The following is a 20,646-nucleotide window of genomic DNA, read 5'->3' as shown; positions in this document are numbered from 1 at the left end:
TTAACATTCAATTTACATTTAAATTAAGATTTATATAAAAAAAACTAATATATGATTTTGTTGATACTTTTAAATAATTATCTAAGTTATATTTAAATAAATAAATTATTAAATTTAAATACTTAAAAATGTTTTTTTTCATAAAAAATAATCAATTGATTGATTTAAAAGTGTTAAATATTTTAATGGAAAAAATGTTAAACTAACAATTTTCGTTAATTAGATAGTTATATTTAATATAAGAAAGATACATGTATGTATTGATTAGTATTGTGTTTACAAGAAAATGTATTGATTTGTTTTTTCTTTTTGGAATAAGTATAGATTAGTATTTGCCTATTTGGTATTGTGAAAAAAAAATAATTAATTAATGAGAATAAAAACATAATAATTTACTTTCTATTATTTATTTATTTATTATTATGTTTTTTTTTTAAAGATCAACATTCTATTTTTTAAAGAGGATAAAATTTCTATATTTTTATGGATAAACTTACAAAGATCTCAACCTACTTAATTAGGCTAGATTATGTCAAAGTGTGAACCAATACTAATTTAAATAAAAGTATACGATTTTCTCAATTAAGAGAAAAAAAGACAAAAAGATATTGACTTTGTAATTATAAATACAATGTGGATAAATGAATAATAAATAAATAAAAAGGTGATGAGAATATTATGTGGAACCTAATTATTTAAGGTTTTGGCAAATTAGAACAGACTGTCAATCACCAAGCAATCGATATATACTACACAATGCATGTGTGTAATACCCATTTGTAATGTGCCTATCATCTATATTTATATATAAATATTTATATTTATATTGTCAAATAATTTGGTATTATGGAATTATTCTAAAGATTCCTTTCAAAGAATCACAAGAGACCATAATATAATCATTTGTAAACTATTTTTTCCTAAAACAAAAAAGGTCCACATATGATATTGCCAAGTGTATTTTCTTTTTTAAAAAAAAACACTCTAACAATGTTTAATTATCTAGTAAATTACTAATAATATTGAATATTAACGATAATAATGATAATGGAGACCACTTATTATTATTTATTGGATTCTCCACTGAATTTTTGACCTCATATGTTTCCAACTAATTCCTAGTAAAATTTACATATACAATATACAAACTTTTGGATGTACTCTCACCAATAATAATAATAAAAGCTTGTTATTACCAATGCTAACAAGGAAACAAAAGATGACAACTATATAGTTAGTTTGCATGATTCAATGCATATAAATAATAATAATAACGATCACTTATGTGGCTTAAAAAATATTGCACACAATGGATGATGTTCTTTTAGAAGAATTTTATAATTTAAAAGTCATTTTTAGTTGAAGTTAGAATTCATAGTTTCTCCAAAAAGAATTGTTTAAAAATTATTTTCTAAATTCAATATTTATAATTTATTCATAAAATATCTTCTCTTAACTTATATCAAAATATTTTTAAAATAACTTTTTATTAGAAAAAAATCTTTAAATAATTGCTAAAGAAAAAAAAATAAGCTACAACTTATACTTATTTTATGCTTTTAGCTAGTTTATTAGCTAAATAGAGCTATTGACACGATTTTTCGTTAACTGATCTAAGAAGATCGTAAACGAGCAAGATGAACACAAGTATTCGTCAATCAAAGTAAACAGGTTTATTAAAAAAAATTTAACAAGGATGAACATGATGATTTTTAGTGGTTCACCACCTTTCATCGGTAATAAGCTAATCCACTTAGGTTGTTATTGGTTTCAATACTTAAGGAGAGTTCTCCAGTGTTATGTTCTTTAAGAATTCATTCCTCAAATATTTTTTTTTGAATGAAAGAGTGAAAGTCTGTGAGAATAAGTTGTAAGGATCAAAATTGGGATCTCTTTACAAGACACTTCACTCCTTTTATATAAGTTTTCATATAGGTCTCTCTTAGAGTTTAAAATCTCTTAACTCAAGATACACCTTCCCCTAACTATAGTCAAGTGAAGTTTAAAATACAAAATGAAATATTTCAAAATAAATATCTAAAAAAATGATAATTGCTGAAGATATCTTCAATCCACACGTGCTAGCTTATTTTCGTCACGAGGAGCATATGCATATTGATGAAGAGCACATGCTGAGATCATAATGCTAATGAGTCGTGAGAAGCATGTGTTGAGGTAAGGAGCATCTTGGCTACAACCAAGATGATGACTTTGTGTTGTGATTTTGGCTAAGGCCCGAGATGATGACTTGAAGTGGTGATCTCGGCTAGGACCGAGATGAGGTACTAATGGTGTGTATCTCGGCTAGGGCCGAGATGATAAGCTTTGTTACGAAGTGATGAACTTTGGTACGAGTTGATGAGCTTTGGTACGAGGTGATGAACTTTGGTACGAGGTGATGGTGTTTGAGCCAAGGAGGTGGTGTTTTCAACCTTGGTCGGATGTGATGATCTTGGCCTTTGTCTGAGGTGATGATCCCTGCCTTGGTCTGAGGTGATGATCTCGGCCTTGGTCCGAGATGATGATCTCGGTATCAACCCGAGGTGATGATCTCGGCCTTAGTCTGAGAAGATGATACTTTAGCCTTGAGCCAAAATGAAGAATTCGGTGTGCTGAGATGAACAAGGCTTGGAGCTAGCTAAGGTGATAAGCTTCTTTTGGAGCCGAAGTGAGGATGTTTGAGGATGTCGAGATGATGTCCTTATGAGGATGTGCATCTTGGCTACGACCGAGATGATGCCCTGATGAAGAGTACCTCGACCTTGAGGAAGGTGAGCTGACGTCGTGCCACCACCTAGGTGTAGGTTAAGGTGATGAGGCATGGTGGTTTCACCACCTAGGTACCTAAGTGAAATGTTATGATTGTGATTGCTATTTTTGTAAAATTAGGGTATAACAAGAGCCATACAACTTAGGGTAATGATGCTTAAAATCTTGTATTGTTTTTATTTAAATAAATATAGTAATCATTGCAAAATAGTATAATCACTCGAGACCTAATAATTTTGGTTTTTGGTGCAGGTTGTAACAACTAAAGATCCCTCCCAAAGTAAAAAACTTTCTTTGGGGCGAACTACTTCCGATTGTTTACTAACGTGTTTTCAGCTTGTGACAAAGCATGTGAAACTTTCTTCAAAATGACTTATTTATAATTCTCAAGCTTACATGCCCATTTGCACACTCATGTTGGATCACGTTGGGTTCAGGTATTGAATCGGCATCATTGTCAATATTTGAAAGTTGGTTGGATAAGCTATTTACTACTCTTTATGAAGAGCAAGTTTTTTGTGCTGCCATGTTATGTTGGGTATTATGAAAGGCCCAAAATGTCACTGTTTGGAAGAAGAAAAAATTCCTCAAAAAATGAGGTTCTCACATCGACTTTTGTAATTCTTGATCATTTGCGTAAGGTTCAAGATAACACATGTTTATTATTTATGTTTTTTGAAAATAAAGGAGATGGTGCTAAGCTTTGGGCTAAACTAGAAATTAACTACATTAAGATTAGTGGTCGATGCCGCCTTATTTGCACAAGAAAGCTATAATTTTGGGAATGTAGCTCGTGATAGTTCTGACAATCTTATAAAAGCTAAAAAGGTATTTATGATGCTGAGGTTATTGAAGCTATATGTATTAAAGAGGCTCTTGGTTTGGTAAAAAGCAAGCAATGGCAAAATGTAGAGATTGAAACTGATAACATGATCTCAGTTCAAGACATTCATAATAAACAACTGATGACTTCTATTTTCAATTTGAACATTCATGATTGTCAACTTTTGCTCTCATCTTTACAAAATGTTAGTTATGTTTTATTAGGCGATCAATAAATCGAGTTGCTCATGCTGTGGCAAGACATTCTTGATTTTTCTTTGATTGCAGCATTTTTGAACACGATGTTTGGGCTGATTTAAAAGCTCTTTTGTACTCTCAATGTTAATATTTCAATGAAATTTGTTATTTTATTTTCATTTTTTTTAATAAATATAGTATTTTCTTAAAAAAAAAAATAGTGTTTATATATAGAATCATATCACTTTAATTTGAATTATATGTAAAATTTATTATTTAATTACATTAATAAATTAATGATAGATAAAATTTTAGGGGAATTACTTCATATACTATTTTTTTTAATTTTTTTTTTTTTTCAAATTTACTGTTTGGGTTTCTAAAGTGGTTGCAGCGCTAATTGCAATAGGGGTTTTTGTACGATTTTTTGTTGCAATTTAGATTGCAACGCTAGCTACAATAGGGATTTCTATGCCTAATTCTATATAAATACAAAAAAAAAAAAAAAAAAAAAAAACACTGTTTTGAAGTGTAAAAATGAAAAAATCCCAAAATTTTATATGTAAATATTTATGGTAAAAGAGCAATGTTATTACGCACCAGTAGTGTCTAGCACATATGTCCTTTTGTGATTAGCTAGCGATACTTCCTAAAAATTATTATATTAGATTATATGGAACTCGATACTTAACTGGACTAATAATGATATATTAACATGTAAGAGAATACTAAACACCACTAGTATCTTTTAGCATTTGTCAAGCTAAAAATATACAGAAAATATTTGGTGCCGCTTAACGAACCAAAATATAAACAAGAGACTCTTTTATTGTCAAAAATATACATATATTTAAGTGCACAAATATATTAAATTAATTATTTTCCACATAATATTCCTATAATTATATATCCAAAATTTAGTTAATCGAGCATAATGATTCTACTTTATCAGTTGTTTTAATTTTATTAAATCAAGACAATAAATTTACAGCACAGATTATAATATACAGTTTTTTTTTTTTCGCATGGTGATTATAATATAAAGTTAAAGTAATATTTTAGACAATACACGTGTGTTATCATTATTTGCTAATACGTACAAATAAAATATCAAAAACATTTGATTTATGAAACTTATAAAAATTTACTTACTCAAATATGAATAATTATTTATAAACCTTTCTCTTTTAAAATAATAATAATAATTACACACTTAAATAAAATTATATTTTAATCTAGAAGTTAAAAAAAAAACTTAAAGAAGTTGTATATAGCTTGAATACTTAATAATTGCTACATTAATAATTTTAATATATATTTTTTTTGAAAGAGTGAAATAATTTTAATATTTTGATCACAAATATGTAATAAGAAATTAATATCTCAAAATTAAGAGGAAAAATGTAAAGGGAAGAAAGTAATACTAATAGAGTTAATTAATTAATAGTAAGTTTATGATGTTTTAGCTTCAGTTTCTACTACTTTTGATTATTGGCGAAAAGTTCACAATACTCTTGCTTTATCATTATCTCTTTATAATAGTGATGATGGGGCCGAGATTTGGACTAAACCAATTGCAAATCACATCAAAATTAATGTGGACACTGCATTTTTTCATCATGAAAATTCCTATGGTTTCGAAATTATTGCAAGAGATAATATGGACAAACTTATTGAAGCTAAGACATGCTACAAAGCAATTAAGTTCCTACTCACTACTCAGTTGAAGTCGTAGAAGCTCTGGGAATCAAGGAAGTTCTTAGTTGGATTAAGGGTACCAACTGGCATAATGTAGAGCTTGAGATTGATAGCCTTCTCACTGTCCAAGCAATCTGAAGTAGGCAGAGAATGTAATCTATTTTCGGCTTAATTATTCAGGATTGTTGTCATTTATTGTCTTCTCTATTTGATATCAAAATACGTTGTATTAAATTAATGATCAGCTAATCGAGTTGCTTATGCTGTTGCTAGACATGCTCGATTTTCCTCTAGTTATAGCATTTTCGAACATAATGTTTGAGTTAATTTAAAGGCCCTCTTGTATTAGAATGCTTTTAATTCAATAAAATTGATATTTCATTAAAAAAAATTAATAATAAATTTAATATTGGTTTGATCACGTGGTGTGGTATTAAACTTGGAGTTATATTGTCGTGGATCATGCAATTCGATGAGAATATATTTACTTTAATACTTTACCAAACAACTAATAATCATTAAATTATAAAAGCCTTTCTTAATTTTCTTTTTTCTCTTTCAAATTTTTATTCTCTCACTAAATGTAAATATTAAATACTATTACTTAATATATCACACGTACATTTATTATTAAATTCATTCATTCCTCTCTTTCTCTTCCCAAAATTACATGTGCAAAGACCTAATTCATAGAGTGTCCTTTATTAGTAAGTATGTTACTCTTACTGCCTAGATTAGGGATGAAAATTAGATTAAAAAAATAATAATCAGTGCCTAACATCTTCTAACATATTATATGTCTTTATATTGATATAATTAAATATAGAATTCTCATTTAATTTAATTTAATTTAATAATTTTTATGAAATATCCTTTTATTATAATATTCATTTATATATCCATATGCACGACTTAATTAATATAGAGTATAATAGTATATGATCATCATTAAATGTCTTCCATGAAATTATTTGGGAATATTGAGCTATTAATTTATAAATAATATATGGCTAAACAATAAATTTAGTGATGAGTATAATCACCAATACAATTTGTGTTGTGTGTACTATCTTAAATTAAATCTCTTTGTTTTAAAATTAAAAAATATTGTGAATGAGAATATATTTTATATATATTTTTTTCTTAAGGCTAGTAATCGTCCCGTGTAGTAGGTAGGTTTTCTCTTCTATGTGATTTTTTTGTGAATAATTTTTCACATAAATTTGTGTATTATTATTATTATTTATTTTTCTTGTTATTTTAATATGATGACTAGGCCATTTGAAAGAGTTTAGTAGCTCCTTAAAAATAAACTTAAGAACAATTTAGTTGAAAGTAATAAAAACAGAAATAAATTAAATGATGATAAAAATAATAAGAATGAAATAGAAATCGAAATCGATTTAAAGAAGAAAAATTATTCCACCACATGCTAAAAGAGAAAAAGAAAAGGTTTTGTTGCATTAAAAATCTTAAATATAACAAAATATTTTTTTTATATAATCATTATTTATAAAATTTCATTGTTTTTCTCAACCAAACACGGCATAACATAACATAATATATAATATATAGTAAATTTTAGTGGGACGAAAGGGACATGGAAAATTGGGGAACATTGGCAAAGACAAACGAATGAAATTCCTATTTTTAGACCAATTTGTAGATTATATGCATAAAACCAATATTAATTTTTGGGGTAATATATTGTAGGAGGTCTCGCTATAATTTCTACGAAACTTCTTACAAATTCTCTCACAAACTATTATTCTTTTTGGATTTTTTTAAATTTTTTTATAATGGGACAACTTGATACACATGAATGTAAAAAATAGAGTGACTAATATAAAATTTAATTAGTATAAATTTAATGTTTATTTTTAACGGTATAAGTAGTTTGTAAAATTGTAATTTTTTTTCTAATTACTTTGTTTTTTATTTTCTTAAACATGACAAAATTTTAGATTATTGAGTTTAAACAGAAACATGTAGTATCAATTATTTTCAAGTATTTTTTTAATGAATTCAAAACAGAATTTATACGGATGAAACTGGAACAAAACTATAAATTTATAAATATATATTGATTATTTATGTTGCTTACAAACTTAAAAATTTTGTTACTTATATGGTTATTTATCTTATAATTATAAAATAAATATTATATATAAAATATTTGTATGAGATATAAATAGTAATGATTTTAAATTAATTTCTCCTTTTTCTTTAAGGGAAGTCATTTATTAACCAAAGAGAAACTACAACGAAATTGGCAAGTCCAACAAAACAATTAGGATGAACAACTAGGGTTATCCCATTCCAACCAGCCAAAGCTTTCTTTGACAAAGCATAAGTATGCTTTTTTTTTTCTTCCATATATTATGTTACTATAAAAAGTATCATTTCAAATTATTGTGCACAAATTTCAAAAAAAGAAAAAATTATTGTGCACAAATTTCAAAAAAAGAAAAAATTATTGTGCACATTGTATTTTTACTATACATAGTTCATATACATATCATATGTGTATTTTAGAAGTTGGATTATACATACAAAACAAAACATAGTCATAAAATAACTAGCCGCTATTAATACTTTTGTGGCAAATAATTAATTTTTGAAATAATGCTATTTATATACACACTTTTGTATTTTTATACACATTAATTTTTTCAAAAACCTTCCCTAAACAAATAAAAAATAAATAAAGGAAATTATTATATATATATTATTTTTTTTTAACTTATTTTAATTTACAGTTTGAATTATTTCGATAGTTAGTTTGGTAGTTTTTATATAAATTGCTATATAAATTTTAGTTGTTCTATTAGTTACTATATAAATTACAATACACATTTTAGTAAAAGTAAAAAAAAACTAATTTAAAGTATAAATATAAAAAAACTCGAATAAATATTTCCAAAACAATTTGTTTACTTGTTTATACATTACACATTTATTAATAAATACAAAATAATTTGGATGATTACATTACACATTTACGAAATAAATTCATTTAATTGGTTCAATTATTGTGAATTATTATTTTTTATTTTTTAATAATATTTCGAATAAAACATTATTAAATTTAAGAACATGGATCAACAACATGAGAATATGAGACCAACTTTAACTTAATAAGAGTATACTTAAGATATATCGAAGATGCTCAACAAAAAAGTATATATGTGTTAGACTTTCTTGAATCTTGTGTGTATAGTTTTTTTTTTTTTTTGTCGTTGCATATTTGATTGTTATGAATTTGTCAAAATAATTAAGTTTAATTAGTAATTACTCAATCATTAAATAATTTTAAAATAAAAATGGATTAATTTTTTTTTTTATTTATTTAAAGGAAAAGGCTCAACAAACTGATTTAAGTTTGTTCATCAAAACTATATAGATAGGCACCCAACCAAGGACTTTTCCTATTGAGGATTTAATTTCCCAAATTAACCCTAACTTTTGTTGCTTTTCATGCCACGTAATTGCCTTTTAGCACCCACCAAATTGGAAGGGCTTATTTGTCCTTTTCACTTATTTCATACCTATTTATAGATAAATAAGAAAAGGTAAATATGATAACTTAAAATATTACGAAAAAAAAATTAGCATGCCCATCATGTACTTTTTATCATTGTGATCATTATATTAGAACCTACATAGTGATAAATTTCACAATGTTTTCACCCAAAAAAAATAAAATATAAATGGAATATTATTATACTAAAAAAATTGATAATGAAAATTTGTCAAAACAAATATCAACAAAATTTTAACTAAACAAATAGTTTAATTTCAAAAAAAAAAAAAAAAAAAAAATTAACTAAACAAATACCGTTCTTCATCGCATTTTACTCAGCATCAAAATTATAAAGTATATTATTGTAAGGTCATTATTATATTTACACCTCAAAAATCTATATAGGTAGCTCAATATGCAATCTACCTTAAAGTAATTTTTAAAATTTATACTTAATATATTTTTATATCAAATTTTTCTCATATTTCTTTTAAATAATGTACATTTATTGATATTTTTGGTACACTAATGAAATTAAATATATTTTAATTTTTTTATCTAAAATATTTAATATATCTATTTTTTGTAGAATGTGAGAAATAAGAAAAAGAAAAAGTAGATATAAAATAAATAATATATAGGTCATATAAAAAATAATAATAAGAGTATTACTTTTATATTTTATAATGGTATGGGATGCAAATGAAACTATCATTATTTATGCTTTTATATTTAGAAACTAAATAACAAACCACATTGTTACTAATACTAATAATTTTTGTTTTTTCAGATACATATATATGTAACATTATTTATTGATGGTTACTATAAATATTAATTTTGAAAATATTAAATCATTAAATTTTGTTTCAATAGCAAAAATAAAAAAAAAAAAGATTTAAAACAAATTCCTTCTATGCCATATTTTTTTTCTTTTCCAATTTCACAAAATATATATACATAATATATATGAGTATTTTTTTTTTCCAGTTTGACAAAATTTATTGAACAGGAAAAACTAATTTAAAAAGATCACTTTGCCGGCTATATTTGAGACAAAACTGTCCAAAGTTTATGATACCTAAGACAATCTATCCAATTTTTCTCTCTATAGAAAAACTACCATGTTTACTAATAAGTAATAAAAATTAATAGTAAATTAACTATTTTTTTTTTTACATTTATTTACTTACTTTATTAAAATTAAAATATAGAGAACTTGATTAAATAAAGAATTAAAAAAAAAAATACTTTTCCACCAATTTTTTAAGGAATGCCATATGTAATAACTTTTATTTATTTTTATTTTATTTTTTAATATTAAGTATATAATGAAAATTTTGTTCTTATAAAATTACTACCATATATTATAGTTTAACTCAAAAAGATAATTTTTAATCAATTTAAACGATTACGTTTCCTCATAAAGTAAATAAGATAAATCATTATTATTTTATTTCCAAACAATTTTAATAAACAACATATTACAAATATTGATTCTGATTATTCTTCACTTATTCCGTTACATTTCTCTTTTAGTTTATTCCAATTTTAAATATTGTGTAGTAAATAGATAAGAGAAATTTTGTTTACACTCCACAAAATGATAAGTACACCCTAATATCTAAAAAAAAGTAAACTTAAAATAATTTTAAAAATCACTTAATATATTTTCTTAATTTTTTTTCTCAGTATATTGTATTAATTTCAATACTTATTTTATTTTTATTTTCATAATTTTTTTCTAATAAAATTTTACATTATTTTTTTATTTGAATTATTTTGTTATAATATTCGAACTATAATTTACTTTTGTTTGATAGGTATATAGTTTAAGAATATGAATTGGAAAAAATAATTAAAAAAATTAAGGGAAATTATCCCATATACTATTTTTTAACTTTTTTTTAAAAAAAATTTACGGTTTAGGTTGATCCGGTGGTTTCTCCAATAGATTTCATGTGGGTTGCTATACGGATTTTGGTTGCTCCGTTAGTTGCTATAAGAATTTCTATGTGGAATTCTGTAAAAATATAAAAAAAATGATTTGAAGTGTAAAAATAAAAAAAAAATCCAAAAATTAATATAATTAATATATTTTATGTACAATAAAATTATTAAAATAAGATTCACTTATAAATTTTGAGAATTTTGAGAGCGCAAATAAAACTCCAAATTAAGAGGTTTGTAGTGGATGGATAACATCTAATCCAAATCCAAGCATGTGCATGGCCTCATCTTTTGGGCTTTGGCTCTTCGTTTGGTTCTTATGTATCACAAAAACACCAAAAATCGCCAACTTTTGAGGACAGCCATGCCCAACTCCCACAAAGAGTAAATTAGGTAAAAATCGATTTTATTTGCTTGTTTAATATTGACCAGATACATATATTTTTGTTATATTAAACAAAAAAAAAAATTGATTCATATGAACTTTGTCCATTTCCACAATACTTAAATTTATGATAATAATGAAAAGATTATCTTAAGATGTAGTCATTAAATAATTAACATTACATAAACCTTACCAAAAAAAAAAAAGTCTTTTACTACATTTTTTAGTTTTAATAAATAGGTAACATGCTAGTCTTTTTATGCTCTTTTCTTAGTCCCACATCTATTAGATGAGTTATTTTGAGTGTTCAACATGATATAAACCAAGCATGTTTTAATTTAGCTAAATATCTATAATATTTTGATAATAATACATAATTTCTTATAATAATGACTACTATTGATAGGTTTTTTTGTTAAGAAAGTTTATTGTAATGACTGTAAGGATGATAGTTGGAACTTTACAAGGAATCATGAGGATTTTACTTTGTATACCTATTTTAATTTTTACTTCTATTTATATTTTAATAAAATATAATATAAGGGTATTTTTTATTAATGGATATAATATAAGGGTATTTTTTCTCGAAGCCTAATTGGGTATCAATTCAAGGGATAACAAAGTAGCTATTTTTTGGACTAAAAATGGAAATTGGGATCTTCAGAAATTAGTCTATCTTTTTGACCAAGAAATAATTGTTGCTATCTTAAAAGGGGTAAACTCTCGGGCCAAGGTCGTGTCGTGACTATTGGGTCTGGACTAAGGAGCCCAATGGTCGATTTTCCAATAAGTCGACGTATTTAGTCCAAGCTCTTCAAAGAGTCCCTCCGTGTGATCTCCTTTTTTTTTGGAATAGGCTATGGGATAGTAGAATTCTTGAACGTCATAAGATGCTTTGGTGGAGTATCCTTTCTAATGCTTTCCTCGTTTGTTCAGTGTTGAGCAAGAGAATGTGTATCAATGACACTCACTGCCATGTTTGCAGTGGTGATGAAGAATTAATGGAACATCTCTTTCTACACTGCAATGTTAGAGTAGGGATGAAAGACATGTGTATAATGGTAGTTGCTAGAAACCATTTCGGTGTGGTAGTTTGGGCAACTTCTAAGAGATTGTGTTTTCCTAACCTACTTTGTGGCGAGACTACGACTTGTTTCTTGGCTCTAACACTCTAGTGCGGCCACCAACACTCTCAAAAGAGTGAGCTCTTGATGAGAAATTGATTATTACACTAGTCATTGTGAAAGACTTTCTTCCTCTTTTGTCAGTTGTTTGTTTTCTAATATTGCATGGACTATGAAATCTAATTTTAATTTTAATTTTAATTTATGAACACTTATTTAAAATTCTTATTTTAATTTCACATACACATACATAGAATTGTTTACGTGCCAATAATTACTTTAATCTACCTGTGGGGATCAGAACCACTTTTATGTCTCACATGTTTACTTAATTTATTCATAGGCCAAAAATAATAAAATTGAATCTAAAACATATTCGTATGGTTCACTCAAAGTTCCTATAAACATCATCAGACAATAGAGTACAGCATTGCTGAGTGTACCCAAAACTGGCAAGCATGCCCACTAAACTCAACCATTCGATACAAAGTTTTATTACATTTAAGGCAAAAAAGTTTCAGCAAAACAAAAAAGAAACACATATAGATTATGATAATGCTAAATGGTATCTCTATTCCAGAAACTGAACTTCATTCCTAAGAAGACTAATAACAAAAGACACTCTAGTATTGATTAGTAAAAAGTGCCCACACAACAACAACAACAACAACAAAAAAACCTTCGAAAAAGCCCTAGTCGGCTTTGGAAGCAGCGGCGGCAGCTTGTCCTCGGAGACGACCAGTCCTCCTGGCAGCAATGAGACCGACCTTTTGCCCAGGTGCAGCGTCTCTTGCAATTGTACTGGCATGACCAATGTGCTGGTGGTTACCACCACCATGAGGATGCTCCACAGGGTTCATAGCAACACCACGAACCTTAGGCCAGCTATTCCTCTTCACTCTGAACTTGTGGTATGCATTTCCGGCCTTCAACATTGGCTTCTCGGTCCTGCCTCCACCGGCAACCTGACCAATCATAGCTCTGCATCCACTTGGCAAAATCTTCTTAGCTCCGGATGGAAGCTTAACTCTGTACAAAATGAAAGCAATTTAAGGTCTAACCAGAAGCCACAGAATCAGAAAATCAGTAACGAAACCCAATTGGGAATTTAGATTGTCAATCCAAATGGCAATAATACCTTTCAAAACTATGGTTAAATGCAAATTCATATCAAGATAAGCATCAAAATAACACACATTAAGTATGTACAAACTGAAAACAATGTAAGGTCTAAACAGAAACCACAGACTCAGAAAATCAGTAACAAAACCCAATTGGGAATTTCGATTGTCAATCCAAATAGCGATTATACCTTTCAAAACTATGGTTAAATGCAAATTCATATCAAGATTATAACAATACATAACACACATTACTGACATAATTATACATCAAAATGGACTAAATTTTCTCCATTTCCTCATTTGAGCTTAAGCATCATATAAATAAGAGCAAGCTTTCTATTGATAATGGAATTGAACCAAACAGAAACATCCAATAACATTCATTTTTCTTCTTAAATACTTGAAATTAAACAATGATTATGTTGATAATAAACAAAACCCCAAAAAAAGAATATCATTAAAAATCAAATCTTGAGCCATACCTGCTAGTTCCATTATCCGGGTTGTGACTGATAACAACGGCGTAATCACCAGATGCCCTAGCGAGAACACCACGGTCACCAACGTGGTGCTCAACGTTGCAAATAACAGTACCTTCAGGAAGAGATCTAAGAGGAAGGACATTACCAACGACGAGATTAGCCTTCTTCCCACAGTAGATGAACTGACCGGAGTACAAGCCCTCTGCGGCGATGAAAAGCTCCTTCTGGTGCTTGTACCTGAATGGATGACGGAACGTGACTCGGGCAAGTGGGGCACCTCGCCCCGGGTCGTGGATGATATCGGTGACCACTCCTTTCAGGTAACCATTGCGCTCGCCGAAGTCCAGAGACCTGAACCGGGCCGGACCCTTACGGTGGTGGGTGTGGGACTTGAACACAGATCCGGCACCCTTACGCTGTGCCCTAATGACTCGTCCCATTGCTACGGTTAGGGTTAGGATTAGGGTTTTGACTGGCGACGGCGAAGAAGAAGAAATGCTTAAGAGTATTTACATAAGAGTCAAAATTTTGGTTATTTTTTAAATGCCCTTTATTTTTTCATTGAATTTGCAAACTAGTCCCTATAAAAAAATATTTGTTATTTGGGGGACAACAAATTCGGATTGACTATGTTAGTGAATACTATTAATTTTCACATCCAAAGCTCTAACATAAGAATTGTTCACAAGCCAACTTCAATTCCAACTTGAAATGTTGGTATAGAATAATAAGGATAAACATTTTAGCATACTAATAAGAAAATAAGAAAATAAATAGAAATCGGTGTCCAAACTCTAGAGTTTTTTATTCATTCAATTAAAACCAAAAAAAATCCAAAAGAGAACTAGAAATAAAAGTCTAAAATGAAACTAAACACTCCTAAACATAAACATCTAAACAAAAATACCCTAAAACAAAAAACTAAGAAACTAATATTGCTCAATCTAAATTAGTTCATTGACTGAGGTCGTCTCATACTCCATGCTTGAAGATTTTCCACAGTCACAACCTCACTTCCATTATTGAACACAAACAAATGTGCATTATTATCAATAGCCAAACTTGGATAAACTCTAGAAGTGATGCATGTTTTTCCTTTCTCTCCAAAACTTTCGATCACAGAATGATCAATCTACACACAATAATACAATAATTAAAGTGAGTAATTAAGTTAATTAAACAAAAAAATGATCTCACTAACTAAAAATATTAGTTTCAATTTAACATACCAAACTTCTTAGAGAAAGCTTATTATCTTTCAAATCCACATCAACAAATCCAGCAAATGATGGCTTATACAAGTTTGGTGATAATGAAGACCTAAGCAAAAATTAGATAGAAAACAAATTATTACAATATCATATTATATAGTATAATTTTTTAAAAAAAACATAAAAATAAATATAATAAACTTACTTTGAGGCATCAGAACACATGAGAACAACATTCTTTTCTGGACCATTAAATATTCTAAAGAATACAGGAGTATATTCTTCTAACTTTTCTGAAGCTAATGTCAATAGTCCAAATGGCCCAATACCACCTTCAACATGAGATCCCTTTTGACCACAAAGATTTTCTGCATTATCCCAACTTGGGTCAAATTTCTCAGCTTTCTCCAAACTTGGGAATGAGAAGACAACATCTACATCAGCCTGAAAAAGAAAAAAAAATCAATAAATAAAAAGCTCTATCAAAGTACTGATAAAAAAAATAGAAATAATGACAATGTTAGACATAATACTTGTGCAGCTGTAACTCCTTTAACTTCAGAAAAATCTCCCTTTTCAAGTTTCAAATTGCTCATTTCAACCTTTTCATCTCTTAAAGATTCAATTTCCTCAATAGGCCATTGTAATAATTGTTTTCCATTAGGATCAAGCCAAACAGTCCTTGGAATCAACTATAAAGAAAAGAAAACAAAAGTTAACAATGGTGTCATATAATAATAATAATAATAATAAACAAAATTTAAACATAACAAATATTTTATACATACCTGAACTCCAGACCATCCTTTAGCTACATCATCATCCTCAGTATCAGACTCATTAGCCCAACCCCACATGACCCTTCTCAGTTTAACAGGATCATAAAATGACTTTGAAGCATAAAAATTTCCATAATCATATCTTAATCCAGCCCATCCATCAATGGAGGTATTATCAGGTACATACTTATCTTTATGAGTAAGATAAGTACCAAGAGTATAGTACTCATACCTAGTAATATCAAGACTAACTTTATGAACATGTTTAACATTTTCACCAAGTGAAGAAGTGTCCAAACCATTTTTGGCACCAGAAGTTGAAACAGGGTAAAAATCAGGACATTCCCACATACCAGTATTTGGTACAGAATGCAAAGGGTGTTTTGCTTTAATCCAATTCTTGAAATCTTTACTCCTATACAAATGTGTCATACCTCTCATATTTCTTTTACCACCCACAACCATTCTCCAATGACCATCTCTGCCTTTCCAAGCAGTTGTTGGGTCTCGAAATGCACTAGCGTTTTCACTCTTGTCTGGTACTGCTATTGGGTTGTTCTTTGGTTTGATCCATTCTCTAAGATATGGATCAGAAAGATTTTTGGGTACGGCATAGTTTTGGAGTTGTCTTATGGTTTTGTCAATACCTGTGTACATGATTACAGGTTTATTAGTTGGAAGAACAGTAGCTGATCCAGACCAACAACCATTTATGTCGTAATCTTCAGATGGGAATATTGCTGGTTCGATAGATTCCCAGTTAACCATGTCTTTTGATACTGAATGTGCCCAAACTATGTTACCCCATACTGCTCCCCATGGATTGTATTGGTAAAATAAGTGATAAACTCCATTGAAATACATTGGGCCTGTTTGGAAAAAATAAAAAGAAAGTTAATTAATTGTGTGTTAAATCAATAATTAAATTAAATGTTCAAATAACAAAAAGAAAAATGTCCTTACCATTTGGGTCTGGATGATAATTTTTGTGGACAATTTTGGTGAAGATTGCAAACAAAAAATGAAACAGTTGTTAGATTTCATTATATAATAGCTATTCATATACAGAAAAGGCATCTTATAATAGAAGAACAAACATTTTTTAAAAAATAAAATAAATAAATAATACAATTATTTTCACTATTTAATCTGAGCTGTTTTATAATAATAGAACATTTCATAGTAATCAGATTTAAAATCAAAGGAAACAAATCTGTATTTTTTTTTAAAAAAAAGTTAATAATAATTAAACAATTAAACTCATAAATACAGTGAGACTTGGTAGATCGATATATACATTTTCATATGATATATTTTCTCTCTTTAATAAAAAAAAAATTAAACATTTCACCACTACATAAAGGCAGCACTATATATAAATATAAACCACATATTATAATTACATTGTTTCATCAACATTCACCAGGTAAAACAAAAATGCAGCATTTATATAATTGTGTATTGTACACAAATAAATATATAAATATACATATGTATACAACACTAATTTTATTAAACAAAAACTAAAAATAAAAATCAGACGTAAGATTATTATTATATAAATGTGCATCAATGCATGCACGGTATTAATTAAAAACAGGAACTGACCATTAATCCAATGTTTTTGAGGCTGAAAATGGTAAGCCGTTTTAAAAGTTGGATCCACATGTTCGATGTCGAGTGACTGATATTCTGGGAATATCTTATGTGAAGCATGGAGACCACCAATATTTATGAGCAATACATAAATGAAAATAGATAACATCTTGAACGAAGCCATCAGAGGAAATTAAACTGCAACTTAAAATGAGCAGGCTTTATTTATTTATAGATAAGAATAAAATTTAAAAATTATCATTATAGGTAAAGTTTGAGATATTCTTGCTTTAGTTATTAAATATCTCATTCAAATTTTAAATTTAGGTAGTTATTAGCATTTTTTTTAATTTTTATTGGGAAATAAGTTTTATAAATTTTGGTTGTAACCGATCAGTTAATTAAGATCATATTTTTTTTCTTATATTTTAACTAAATTAATGAAAAAAATCACAACCCCATACAAAGGGATAAAAGTTACTTAGTTTTAATATTTACAAAACTACTGTGCGTTTCTTTCAAAAAAAAAAAAAAACTAAATTAATGAAAAAAAAAAACAAATATCTACCTAAATTAAATTAACACCTATTCTACTATTAATATATTTTCTCTCTCTTTTTTATTAAATATTTTTAATAAAAAATAAAAAAAATCATTTAAACATTTCTTTATAATCCTAAATTATTTTTCTCTAATGTATAATTTATATATGTAATATCTTCTTTATATTTTCTTTATATAAAATGTGGTACAAATTTTTGGTTGAAGGATTATTTTTTAAAACGTTTTCTTTTTTTTTTTTTTTTTTAATAAAAATTAACGGGATCGGTTAACTTTCCTTTCCTCCATCTCTAAAATCCACCGTATATATATATATATATATATATATTATTTATAATTAAAAAAAAATCACAACCCCATACAAAGGGATAAAAGTTACGTTTTAATATTTACAAAACTACTGTGCGTTTCTTTCAAAAAAAAAAAAATTTACTGTGCGTTAATGAGGGTCAAAACATGGATTCTCTTTCTTCTCCCTCAATCTAGAATCTGGGGAAGTTATATTCACACCCCTTAAAATTATAACTACAGTTCAAAAATTTAATTATATGTTTGACTTATTATAAAATGTCCAAAATAAATATCTTTAATTTTTTTTCTTTGATTTATAAAAATTTATTCTTTAAATTTTTATTGGGAAATGAATTTTATAAATTTTTGGTTGTAACTAATCAGTTAAAAAAGATGTTCTTATATTTTAACTAAATTAATGAAAAAAAAAAAACAAATATCTACCTAAATTAAATTAATTAAAAAAAAACATAAAAAACCCTATACTGCGATTTATATATTTTCTCTCTCTTTTCTTAAATATTTTTAATAAAAAATAAAATAAAAAAAATCGGTTTAAACATTTCTCCATATATTATATATTATATATTGTGTTTCTCACTCTAATACTCTACATTTTTTAATCCTCTTATGCTTTCACTTTCACAATTATAGTCGAATAAATAGATGTAGAAAGTAATACAAGTAAAGATGATATTGGATCAATTTCACAATGTCAATACTCAGTTATTATAAGCTAATTTATATATTACATTATTAACTAATTTAAACATTAGCTAGGAGTATAGATCCGAGTAGTGTAAATTTTTAATGATATTTACTAACAAAATTAATTTATATATAACTAAATAATAGAACTTCCAAATATATACTTTTTTCATAAATGTAAGAAATTAAAATAAAAACAGACATCTCATCTTGGAGTAGTATTTTACACAATTCAAGATGTCAAATAGCTATGGATATAATTAAGTATCATGTTAATTTAATATAATATTTTTTTTATAAAATATATTCTTAAGATATCAATAGTGTTATGTACCACTAATGCTTAATAAAAAATGCCCCACAGATTTTGATCTCCCAAAGTTCATTCATTTATGAACTATTGTTCATTATTGCCCAGCCCAACTTGAGTTGTGATGAAATATATTTTCCTATAAACATAAATACAAGGATATTATATATATATATATATGTATAAATATAATTATAACTACCTTTACAAAATGAGATGAAAAAAGAATTTGAGAGTTTAGTTGTGACTCATTATACTTGTGAACTCAATCAAGCTCCATATCGATGTAGTAGTGAGTCAAAAGTCACAAAATAAGGTTGGATCCCTCAAACGAGAGACAAAATAATAATCTAATATTATTGGTGTTTGTATTGTATATCACTTTCTAACTAATAATATGAGACTATATATAATTATTTTTGTTGTTGCATGGGACTAAATTTGCAATATATTAAGATATGAGAAAGTGTCCTCGATAACTCCAAAGTATTTGAGTTGTCACTTACATGCATGACATGTTACATTTACTTACAATAATATATTATGTCATTATGTCCACAAGTTTGCTTGCATGCCTCTTTAAGAATTCTTGTTGTTTTATTTTAAATGGAGAGCAGTAAAGCCTTTCACTTTGGTTTGTTTTATGAAGTTTATTCATATAAAAAAAAAACAACAAAAATTGAATAAACTTCTATATAAGCCACTAAAGTTAACTTAGTGGCGAGGGAGGGATGAGAAAAAGGGAGACGTCATGGGTTCGAACCCAAGACTTTAAGCTATTAAGCTAATATATGATTGTAAAATACCATTTACATTTCTGTTCAAAAAAAAAAAAAAAAAAAAAAAAACTTTTATATGTTTCCTCATCATTAACCAAACTTTGTATTCGTAAATTTCCATATATAATATGATATTTTTTTTAGATAAAATACTCAGCTATCATAAATTAATTACAAGAATAGAAGAAAATTCTCAAACCAAAAGTAAGCTTCATCCAAATTTAAAGCATATTTAACCAACATATAAACAACCATATTAATTGTAAGCTTGACATCTTGACATGTACAACAACAACTCTAGCTAGGGAGAAAAGATAAAAGGCTATAAATATCTAT

At 27.2% G+C, this 20,646-nt stretch overlaps 2 protein-coding genes across 3 annotated transcripts; both read right to left on the bottom strand.

The window, feature by feature from the left end:
* Nucleotides 1–12,907: 12,907 nt before the first annotated feature.
* On the bottom strand, nucleotides 12,908–14,827 carry LOC115699487 (large ribosomal subunit protein uL2z). Its single transcript, XM_030626928.2, has 2 exons — nucleotides 14,076–14,827; nucleotides 12,908–13,498 (listed from the first exon to the last, which is right to left on the bottom strand). Exons 1-2 carry the CDS (start codon nucleotides 14,513–14,515, stop codon nucleotides 13,162–13,164), a joined length of 777 nt encoding a protein of 258 aa, XP_030482788.1. The 5' UTR covers nucleotides 14,516–14,827; the 3' UTR covers nucleotides 12,908–13,161.
* A 30-nt stretch (nucleotides 14,828–14,857) lies between these two features.
* On the bottom strand, nucleotides 14,858–19,915 carry LOC115699486 (beta-fructofuranosidase, insoluble isoenzyme 1). 2 transcript variants are annotated; one of them, XM_061102120.1, is made up of 8 exons: nucleotides 19,734–19,915; nucleotides 17,674–17,859; nucleotides 17,029–17,037; nucleotides 16,075–16,934; nucleotides 15,820–15,978; nucleotides 15,492–15,730; nucleotides 15,305–15,395; nucleotides 14,858–15,207 (listed from the first exon to the last, which is right to left on the bottom strand). In XM_061102120.1, the coding sequence occupies exons 2-8, from the start codon at nucleotides 17,843–17,845 to the stop codon at nucleotides 15,025–15,027; spliced, it is 1,713 nt and encodes a 570-aa protein (XP_060958103.1). In that variant the 5' UTR covers nucleotides 17,846–17,859; nucleotides 19,734–19,915; the 3' UTR covers nucleotides 14,858–15,024. The 2 variants fall into 2 exon arrangements, with proteins under 2 accessions (XP_060958103.1, XP_060958102.1); XM_061102119.1 differs by lacking the exons at nucleotides 17,674–17,859; nucleotides 19,734–19,915 and having other exon boundaries at nucleotides 17,029–17,096.
* Nucleotides 19,916–20,646: the final 731 nt, after the last annotated feature.

This window comes from Cannabis sativa, chromosome 8 (genome assembly GCF_029168945.1).
Source record: "Cannabis sativa cultivar Pink pepper isolate KNU-18-1 chromosome 8, ASM2916894v1, whole genome shotgun sequence".
NCBI classification, from domain to species: domain Eukaryota; kingdom Viridiplantae; phylum Streptophyta; class Magnoliopsida; order Rosales; family Cannabaceae; genus Cannabis; species Cannabis sativa.
This window is presented reverse-complemented; position numbering and strand designations above follow the sequence as displayed.

Excerpts from the sequence above, each read along its gene's own strand:
- LOC115699487 (XM_030626928.2), bottom strand. The coding sequence starts at position 14,515 with ATGGGACGAGTCATTAGGGCACAGCGTAAGGGTGCCGGATCTGTGTTC. Across the intron at positions 13,499-14,075 it reads CCGGATAATGGAACTAGCAG|AGTTAAGCTTCCATCCGGAG; the intron begins GTATGGCTCAAG and ends CATTTTGTACAG.
- LOC115699486 (XM_061102120.1), bottom strand. The coding sequence starts at position 17,845 with ATGGCTTCGTTCAAGATGTTATCTATTTTCATTTATGTATTGCTCATA. Across the intron at positions 15,731-15,819 it reads AAGGAGTTACAGCTGCACAA|GCTGATGTAGATGTTGTCTT; the intron begins GTATTATGTCTA and ends TTTCTTTTTCAG. Across the intron at positions 15,208-15,304 it reads AGCTTTCTCTAAGAAGTTTG|ATTGATCATTCTGTGATCGA; the intron begins GTATGTTAAATT and ends TATTGTGTGTAG.